At 50.0% G+C, this 10,394-nt stretch overlaps 1 protein-coding gene across 5 annotated transcripts in view; it reads left to right on the forward strand.

Moving 5' to 3' along the window:
• The first annotated feature begins 1,308 nt into the window (after positions 1-1,308).
• Positions 1,309-10,394, forward strand: part of CNNM3 (cyclin and CBS domain divalent metal cation transport mediator 3) — a 43,083-nt gene continuing 33,997 nt past the window's right edge. For all 5 annotated transcript variants that reach the window (XM_043467816.1, XM_043467814.1, XM_043467815.1 and 2 more), the window contains exon 1: positions 1,309-4,172. In XM_043467816.1, coding sequence (XP_043323751.1) covers positions 2,810-4,172 — 1,363 coding nt within the window. In that variant the 5' untranslated portion in view covers positions 1,309-2,809. The remainder of the gene's footprint in view (positions 4,173-10,394) is intronic.

The raw sequence follows: 10,394 nt of genomic DNA on the forward strand, positions 1-10,394 counted from the left end.
GTGCTTGATCTGAAACTATGATTGCATTGTCTTAAGAACAGCAGTTGCCTCTCGGTCCAGACTTGGGGGCTGGTTGTGGTCTCCAAGTTGGAGTGCCCACCCCTGGAGAGCCCACCTGGAAGGGACCTCACTGCATATCCACTCCGGAGGCTTCAGTCGGGCAGACTCCCACAGTGCCCCCAGGTGCCTCAGCCGGTGGGTACAATCGAGTGCGCCGAGGCCAGGGGCTCAAGGAAGCCTGGCTTAAGAGGGGAACTGGGGGGAATGTTAGGCATTGGATAGGCAGAAAGAGGACATTTCAGATAAAAGGAATAACAAATGCAGAGTCTTGTGTATAGGTGGGCAAGAATAAATTTCATTCATCCATCTGTCCTACACACATTTCAGCCTCTGCTGCATGCCACCAACCCCTCAGGCTGTCTTCTCCACCTGGATTATTCTCCCAGGTCTTTGTGAGGCTCACCCCTCACTTCATCTAAGCCTCTGTTCAAATGCTACCTCCTTGAAGAAGTCTTCCCCCATCAGACCACCCAAAAGAGCTTGGCCCCCATCCCTCTGTCTGTCTCCTCATCTTGCCTTGTTTTTTTCTCTGTCGAACTTAACTGTCAGGTATTAAAATAAGGATTTGTTTATTTTTTGTTGTCCTTACACTAGAGCTTAAGCTCCAGTAGGTCAGGGTATTTGTTATTTCAACAGCAGTCCCAATGCTAGAGCAGTATCTGGTGCACTGCAGGCACCAGATGCAGGAAATACTTGTTGAATGAACGAATGAATGGGCCTTACCAGAAGGTAAGTACCAGATTTTATTGGAGGGGAGCGTGCTGCTCCTATAACCTTGACTGAACCTAGTAAAGATGGTTGACGAAAGCTGGCTGGAGGAAGTGATGTATACAGACGTGAGAGAGAAGCAGGAGTCAGTCAGGGGTCACACACAATAGTTATGGGTTTAAAACTCAAGAATAAATATTTCGATAAAACATGGAAATGTCTTGAGCTGAATGGCCAGAAAGGAAAATCGCCCATGAGGGACCTGGAAGTCTGGTGACAAGTGTCTCCACCGATGCTGCAATAATGGACCAAGGAATGGTGCAGAGCCAAGGAAGAGAGAAGCTGGGAAAGTGGTGTGGGACCTATGTTGCTCATAGAAGGTCATTCATGGGCAACTTTGTTTGCCCTGCGCTGGATCCTTGGGTCTCATGGTTTAAATCATCATTCGTGTTTTCCAAGTGTGATCTGATTGTTCTATCTAAAGGTTTCCCTGCCAAAATAAGTTACAAGGTTGTTTTCCAAGGGAGCCTGAGCCCAGAGGAAAAGTCACAGGTCAGAGCCCTGTGTAGAGGTACTGGGTGTTTTTCCCACCTTGTCTCTGGAACTGTTCTTTGCCGGTTAACTTTTCAGGCATGTAGCTCATTTCAATTATGTTGTCCATTCTATCTCTGTCAGCATTTTTATTTGGACTTGGAGACAAGTGTGAACCAAAGGGACTGAGTCTATTATTATTTTTTCAAAAGAGGCATGCCAGTCCGGTGGAAAGGGTCAAAGGTCATAATTGCTTCTGTTGGCAGCTTATTCTGGAATTTTTCACACAATACTTATGTTGGTCACTCACCACAGGTTTACTCATTTTTGCACATTACCTTCCACACAAGTATATTTCACTTAATTGTGACCACAGTGCCTAAGCTTTTTAATAGTATTTTCATGACAATATATGTGTTTCTATACAGTCCATGCAAAGCCCATTTTGAATAACACATATGGATCGTCTTATCAGTCTACTTATGTTAGGAAGGTTGAAAATACATTAAAATGTAGAAAATACAAAAAAACCATTTTGTTGGCACACTTATAGAGAAGTCTTGTTAGCTTGTCCATTTCCTTCCAACCAGGTAAAGTTCACATATAACAGGTTGAGGAACATTCCATACTGTCAAGGACCATACAGTCTTCTAAAACAACAATCCGGGGAGGATCCTCTTCAATAGTTCCTGTTCGTCGTTAGGAATTATTTTCCCAAGGATCCTCTGCTAGAATTGAAGTGACCCAGATACAGTAATTCCTGACAGAGATGCCAACTCCTAGTGTGACTGGGATGGCTACAGGATATTAGGCTGGTCGCTTTGGAATCCATCATCCGTGCACGAGTAGTGTTCACTTTTCTCTGGTAAAGTGTCTTAATAACGAAGTAACTGCAAGGCTCCAATGAGGCAGTGATTTCGTGTGTTTACGTTCTTCGTTCTCTCTGGCAGGGTGCAAGTTCAGCTAAGGAGGGACTGTGTGTTTACGTCCCAGACCCACAGCAGAGTGGCGCGCGATCAAGGAATACTTAAAATAAGCTTTAGCTTCCGACGCCCAGTCGCCGGTTCTTTTAGCCCTCTTCGAGGTTTGGGTCGTTGGTTTCTGAGAAAACGGACCATCTCCCTTCGTTGAATACTCTAGCTGCTGTTTCAGGAGCGCCACTCCTCTCGGCGGCCCGAGTCCCGAGCCAGGGACTTCCCAGAGTACGGGCCTGGCCTCCCGGCGCTGGGGACGGCCGGAGGGAACCAGACGCCCGCGGACAGCGGGCCAGCTCGCCGCCCAGCGTCCTCCGGTTGCCGCGGCCCAGGCCCACAGGGCCGAGAGTCCCACGCCCCCGGCCCGCCCCGGGATCTCGCCGCCGCTTGTTTACTCCCCGGCGCAGCCTAGTCCGACCCTGGGGCCCGCCCCCGCCCGCCGCCTATTGGCTGAGGAGACTCCAGGGCTGGCGACGATTGGCCCGGCGGAGGCGGAGAGGTAGGCTGCGCGGGAGGCCGAGAGGGGGCAGCAGGCGATGGCGGCGGCGGCGGCGGCGGCGGCGGGTCGGCTAGGCTGGTTGCTCGCCGCGCTCTGCCTGGGCAACGCCGCCGGCGAGGCGGCGCCGGACCCGCGAGTGCTGGGCGTCTGTCTAGAGGAGGACGGAGCGGCGGGCGCGGGGTGGGCGCACGAAGGGGAGGTGCGGGCAGCGCCGGAGGCCACCTTCCGCTTGCGCCTCTTCGGCTCGGGCTTCTCCAACAGCTCCTGGTCCTGGGTGGCTCCTGAGGGGGCGGGTTGCCCCGAGGGCGGGCCGGCCGCGGCGCCCGACGAAGCGGCGGCCCCCACGGGCGAGTGGCGTGCGTTGCTGCGCCTGCGCGCCGAGGACGCGCACCCGCACTCTGTGCGGCTGGCGGTGCGCGGGGAGCCTGGCGGTTCGGCGGCCGAAGAGGCGGCAGCCCTCACGGGCGAGTGGCGCGCACTGCTGCGCCTGCGCGCCGAGGCCGCACGCCCGCACTCGGCGCTGCTGGCCGTGCGTGTGGAGCCGGGCGGCTCGGCAGCCGAGGAGGAGGCGCCGCCCTGGGCTCTGGGCCTGGGGGCGGCGGGGCTGTTGGCGCTGGCGGCTCTGGCGCGGGGCCTGCAGCTGAGCGCACTGGCGCTGGCGCCCGCCGAGGTGCAGGTGCTGCGCGAGAGCGGCTCGGAGGCGGAGCGTGCGGCGGCGCGGCGCCTGGAGCCTGCACGGCGCTGGGCGGGCTGCGCCCTGGGCGCGCTGCTGCTGCTGGCCAGCCTGGCGCAGGCGGCGCTGGCGGTTCTGCTGTACCGCGCGGCTGGCCAGCGCGCAGTCCCCGCCGTGCTAGGCAGCGCGGGGCTCGTGTTCCTGGTGGGCGAGGTGGTGCCGGCTGCCGTGAGCGGGCGCTGGACGTTGGCACTGGCGCCGCGCGCGCTGATCCTCAGCCGCCTGGCGGTGCTGCTCACCCTGCCCGTGGCGCTGCCGGTGGGCCAGCTGCTGGAGCTGGCGACGCGGCCAGGGAGGCTGCGCGAGCGCGTGCTGGAGCTGGCGCGCGGCGGCGGCGACCCCTACAGCGATCTCAGCAAGGGCGTGTTGCCCTGCCGGACAGTGGAGGACGTGCTCACGCCCCTCGAGGACTGCTTCATGCTGGATGCCAGCACCGTGCTGGACTTCGGCGTCCTGGCCAGCATCATGCAGAGCGGCCACACGCGCATCCCCGTGTACGAGGACGAGCGCTCCAACATCGTGGACATGCTCTATCTCAAGGACTTGGCTTTCGTGGACCCCGAAGACTGCACGCCGCTCAGCACCATCACCCGCTTCTACAATCACCCACTCCACTTCGTCTTCAACGACACCAAGCTGGACGCCGTCCTGGAGGAGTTCAAGCGAGGTAAGTGCTGGGGAATCGCGGAGGGGACGCGAATGTCAGCGTTCTCCCCCCAGAGAAGGAGTGGGGTTTAGGGAAGCCTTGGGGAAAGGTCCCAACGCGGTGGACGACAGGGAGGCCTCTGAGCACCCTTTTAATGAAGATGATGGTTTTGTAGCTCCGAATGATCTTGAAAAATATCATTTAAAGTCTTTCGTTCCGAAAATGACAGAACTATAGACAATAAAAATCTTTTCTGGGCAGGCACCCAGTTTGGGGAGGTATGTGTACTTAACTCTAACTTTCCAGCTCTTTACCGGGTCATTTTTGTGGGTTTGGGCTTTGTGGCAGGTCCAGACTGAAAGAACATAGAGTACAGGGTCTAGATACCTGGACGCTGTTGTTTGCACATGTATAATACCAAATTAGCTGAACCTGTGATGTTTCCAGGGCATCATTGTTAAGGTCAGTGAAAAGGGAATGATTGATCAATACTTCCTGCAGTGTGAAAGAAGCTTCCACTTTGATTTCACCGGAAGCTACTTGATCATGGAGACCAGTTAGTCTCCCTTTCCTTAAAAAAAAACACAACAAAAAACTAAAACCCAAGTAAGGGCTCAAGTTTTCTTAACTCCACATTTTGTCCTCTCCTTTCACCCCGGTTCAGGTGAAAACTGAGACCCTCCCATTGTGAAGGTTTGGGTTCCCCTGCAGTCTCCCTCTCGGTAATTTGGCTTGATCATGCTTGAACTTCTGTGGGGACACTTTTGGACTTAGAATGAGCTTGACCACAAAAACTGCATAATTGAGGCCGAGAAGTGAGCAAGGCCCCTCATAATGACTTCCTGACAGCTGTGAAGTCTGCAGGTCCCAGGATCCCATAGGAGGTTCCCTGTGAGCCCCTGGACTGTCAGGGCAGGGAGGCAAAGCTCTGCCTTAATGACCATTAGCACTGCTGTATGTCAGCCACTAGTGGCCACCCTCACGCACCGTCTCCTTTAATCCTTGCAAGAGGCTTGGGTTTTGAAGAATTAGGCAGTTACTGTTACTACTGTTTCTCAGGATTGGGTGGGAGACTTTGATGGGCAGCTCTGGCTGCTCCACTGGAGAATCTCTGGGTGCTTCTACTAGTTTCCTCAGAATGTAGCCCTGCAGCCCTGCTCTGGGGAGAGGAGCCTCCTGGGAGCAAGTGCCCATCTCCAAGTATTACGGTATTTTCTGAGGCAGTGGTGGTTCTCGTGGCTGTGTGGCTGCCAGGCTGCCTTGGAGTCAGCAGGGGACGGTACCATCCTGCCGCTGCCATCTTTCCGCTTGAGGCCAGGCTTGACCACCAGGGCGGTGGCTACAGGCAGAGCGTGGCAGCCTCTTTAAGTGGTTTCCACAGATCACTGACTGGTGTGGAGACCAGAGTAGGGGGGTCCCCGTGGTTGGGAGGGCCCAGTGAGAGGTGATGGTAGCCTGAACAAGGGTGCTCAGCAAGCATAGAAAGGAAGACCCAAGAGAGCATTGGAAGGTGGGCTTAGGATTTTGTGGTTTGCTGAGGGGCTGTGGGGCAGGAGAAGGAGCTGAGGATGAATGTGGGTTTTGGCTTGGTGGTGGCCTTGCCTTTCCCTGAGGCCGAGCACACGCAGGAAGAGAGGACTTGGGGGCTGGGGCAGGCAGATGAGTTTGTTGTGAACACTGGAATTTGTGTGTGCAGTGGCCTGAGACATGGGCTGCTAGGAGCAGCCCGTGTGCAGTGAAGCACAAGTGAAAATCTCAAGCAGGAGGGAAGGATCTGGATGTGGGTGGGGAGGTGGTCCCAGGGAGTGATCCTGTTAGCTGAAAGAGGGGCACTAGCAGGGCAGGGGTGGGTGGGCAGTGAGGACGGGTGCTGAGAAGAGGGGAGGGAAGGAGAGTGATCAGGAGAGGAGGCTTGCATCATGTCCTTTGGCTCCAACAAGCAGGATACCCTTGACCTTGCAAGAGCAGTTGTGGCGTGGCGTGGGGAAGCCGGGGTGGGGCCAGCAGTGAAGGAGATGGGCCTTCAGGGAGGCATGGCTGCAGAGGGACGCTAGAGCGTGGTGGCCAGGAGAGGCCAGCAGGGCGGGAGGCCTTCTGCTCTAGTGCCGTTTTCCCGCCTTTTCTTTGTTAGCTTTTAAAAAATTTTTCATCAGAGGAAAACTGTTTTACGGTGTTGTGTTGGTTTCAGCTGTACAGTGACTCCAACCAGCTATAGTTTTACGTATGTCCCCTTTCTCTGCTGTTTTCATTTATTTATTTAATTTGCCTGTGTGGCATGTGGCATCTTAGTTCCCTGACCAGGGATTGAACTGCTGCCCCTGCGGCCAGAAGCGTGGATCTCAGCCAACCATTGGACCGCCAGGAACGCTCTGCTCTTTGGTTCTAATATGGCGGAGTCCACTGGTCTTGGGTATAAATGTTGGTAGGAAGTTGCTGGTAGGGAGGGACAGCCACAGTGCAGGCTGCTCCTGTTCTGGGGTGGTGGCCTTGGGGCAGGTCTGGAGAGCCCCCTTCTAGAAGGTAGTGGGGGGGGGGTGCAGTGTGGCGGTTGAATGGAGGACTTTTCGGTCCCCTTGACCTCCTGACTCCTGTGGAGAGTGAGGGCCATTCTCAGAGCTGGATAGCCTTATCTTTTCTGTGTCACCTGAACTCTCTCCACTTCTGTGAAATGCAGTCCTTTGACAGCTAGCTTTATGTTTCCTCACTGAAGTCCTCATTAACCCAGCCCTCTTCTTCATTCCTCTGCTCATGAACAGAGAGCATATTGTAGCCTCCTTGGTGCATGAGGTTTCAGAAATCAGTCCCTTTCCTGTCTCTCTGCCAAGTGTATGAGGCAGGGGTCCCTCTGAATTCCTTGAGGCGGAAGGCTCTGGTGTCTTGGCAGTTACCATTTCAGACCCCATTCCTTTCTCTCTTTCAGATTGTGGTTTGTTCTGGAACTTTAGAGTCTGAAAGAGGCCCCTTCCCCAGTGAGGCACCCCTCAGTCAGCGTGCAGACCTGGGGTGTCAGCTGATTGTTTTGTGCACGTGCTGCTAGGAGGAGTGCAGACTTCTGGAGGTGTAGTTCAGTTCAGTCTCTCAGTTGTGTCCGACTCTTTGCGACCCCACGGACTGCAGCACACCAGGCTTCCCTGTCCATCACCAACTCCCAGAGCTTACTCAAGCTCATGTCCATTGAGTCAGTGATGCCATCCAACCGTCTCATCCTCTGTTGTCCCCTTCTCCTCCTGCCTTCAATCTTTCCCAGTATCAGGGTCTTTTCCAATGAGTCAGCTCTTCACATCAGGTGGCCAAAGTATTGAAGCTCCAGCATCAGTCCTTCCAGTGAAGATTCAGGACTGATTTCCTTTAGGATTGATTGGTTTGATCTCTTTCCAATCCAAGGGACTCTCTGGAGTCTTCTGTAACACCACAGTTAAAAAGCATCAATTCAAAAAAAAAAAAAGCATCAATTCTTCAGTGCTTAACTTTCTTTTTTTTTAAATTAATTAATTAATTTTAGTTGGAGGCTAATTACTTTACAGTATTGTAGTGGTTTTTGCCATACACTGACATGAATCAGCCATGGGTGTCCATGTGTTCCCCATCCTGAACCCCCCTCCTGCCTCCCTCCCCATCCCATCCCTCAGGATCACCCCAGTGCACCAGCGCTGAGCACCTTGTCTCATGCATCGAACCTGAACTGGCGATCTGTTTCACATGTGATAATATACATGTTTCAGTGCTATTCTCTCAAATCATCCTACCCTTGCCTTCTCCCACAGAGTCCAAAAGACTGTTCTATGCATCTGTGTCTCTTTTGCTCTCTCGCATATAGGGTCATTGTTACCATCTTTCTAAATTCCATATATATGCGTTAGTATACTGTATTGGTGTTTTTTTTTTCCTGACTTACTTTACTCTGTATAATAGGCTCCAGTTTCATTCACCTCATTAGAACTGATTCAAATGTATTCTTTTTAATGGCTGAGTAATATTCCATTGTGTATTTGTACCACAGCTTTCTTATCCATTCGTCTGCCAGTGGACATCTAGGTTGCTTCCATGTCCTGGCTATTATAAACAGTGCTGCAATAAAACATTGGGGTACACGTGTCTCTTTCAATTCTGGTTTCCTCGGTGTGTATGCCCAGTGGTGGGATTGTTGGGTCATATGGCAGTTCTATTTCCAGTTTTTTAAGAAATCTCCACACTGTTCTCCATAGTGGCTGTACTAGTTTGCATTCCCGCCAACAGTGTAAGAGGATTCCCTTTTCTCCACACCCTCTCCAGCATTTATTGCTTGTAGACTTTTGGATAGCAGCCATCCTGACTGGCATGTAATGGTACCTCATTGTGGTTTTGATTTGCATTTCTCTGATAATGAGTGATGTTGAGCATCTTTTCGTGTGTTTGTTAGCCATCTGTATGTCTTCTTTGGAGAAATGTCTGTTTAGTTTTTTGGCCCATTTTTTGATTGGATTGTTTATTTTTCTGGAATTGAGCTGCAGGAGCTACTTGTATATTTTTGAAATTAATTCTTTGTCAGTTGCTTCATTTGCTATTATTTTCTCCCATTCTGAAGGCTGTCTTTGCACCTTATAGTTTCCTTCTTTGTGCAAAAGCTTTTAATTAGGTCCCATTTGTTTATTTTTTTCTTTTATTTCCATTACTCTGGTAGGTGGGTCATAGAGGATCCTGCTGTGATTTATGTCAGAGAATGTTTTGCCTATGTTTTCTTCTAGGAGTTTTATAGTTTCTGGTCTTACGTTCAGATCTTGCATCCATTTTGAGTTTATTTCTGTGTATGGTGTTAGAAAGTGTTCTAGTTTCATTCTTTTACAAATGGTTGACCAGTTTTCCCAGCACCACTTGTTAAAGAGATTGTCTTTTCTCCATTATATATGCTTGCCTCCTTTGTCGAAGATAAGGTATCCATAGGTGCGTGGATTTATCTCTGGGCTTTCTATTTTGTTCCATTGATCTATATTTCTGTCTTTGTGCCAGTACCATACTGTCTTGATGACTGTAGCTTTGTAGTATAGTCTGAAGTCAGGAAGGTTGATTCCTCTAGTTCCATTCTTCTTTCTCAAGGTGGCTTTGGCTATTTGAGTTTTATTGTATTTCCATACAAATTGTGAAATTATTTGTTCTAGTTCTGTGAAAAATACCATTGGTAGCTTGATAGGGATTGCATTGAATCTATAGATTGCTTTGGGTGGAATGCTCATTTTCACTATATTGATTCTTCCGATCCATGAACATAGTATATTTCTCCATCTATTTGTGTCATCTTGATTTCTTTCATCCATGTTTTATAGTTTTCTGTATATAGGTCTTTTGTTTCTTTAGGTAGATTTATTCCTAATATTTTATTCTTTCATTGCAATGGTGAATGGAATTGTTTCCTTAATTTCTCTGTTTTCTCCTTGTTAGTGTATAGGAATGCAAGGGATTTCTGTGTGTTAATTTTATGTCCTGCAACTTTACTATATTCATTGACTAGCTCTAGTAATTTTCTGGTGGAGTCTTTAGGGTTTTCTCTGTAGAGGATCATGTCATCTGCAAACAGTGAGAGTTTTACTTCTTCTTTTCCAATCTGGATTCCTTTTACTTCTTTTTCTTCTCTGATTGCTGTGGCCAAAACTTCCAAAACTATGTTGAATAGTAGTCGTGAGAGTGGGCACCCTTGTCTTGTTCCTGATTTCAGGGGAAATGCTTTCAATTTTTCACCACTGAGGATAATGTTTGCTGCGGGTTTGTCATATATAGCTTTTATTATGTTGAGGTATGTTCTTTCTTTCTTTTTTTTTTTTTTTTAATAAAAAAAATTGTATTTACTTAGAAGCATTCAGAATGTCAACAAAACAGCTGCAACTTTTTTTCTTTTGCAATTACAGAGTGGTATTCAGTTAACAGAACAACAATTATTCGTATAAGCTGCATCAGAGACAACTGAAGATGAAAAAACTACCATCCCCATATATAACTAATTTGTGCTGTGCACCAACAAGAACCTGCTTTAAATTTCCATGCCAATTTACAACCCCCATACTGTACCAGGCAAGGTTAGTGGCTATTGAAAATACCACCAGGACAGGGCTATCTAAAGACACATTCGGTAGTGTGTTAACTATACAAAAAAAGACACTGTACAGTTTAAAAACAAATCTTACACAGCCTTACATTTCAATTTTTTTTCTTTAAAAGGAGTGAGTTGTGTACAGGGGGGTTAAATGCTTTATAGACAAGAAAAAAAAAAAA

Source organism: Cervus canadensis, chromosome 5 (assembly GCF_019320065.1).
Source record: "Cervus canadensis isolate Bull #8, Minnesota chromosome 5, ASM1932006v1, whole genome shotgun sequence".
Lineage (NCBI taxonomy): Eukaryota > Metazoa > Chordata > Mammalia > Artiodactyla > Cervidae > Cervus > Cervus canadensis.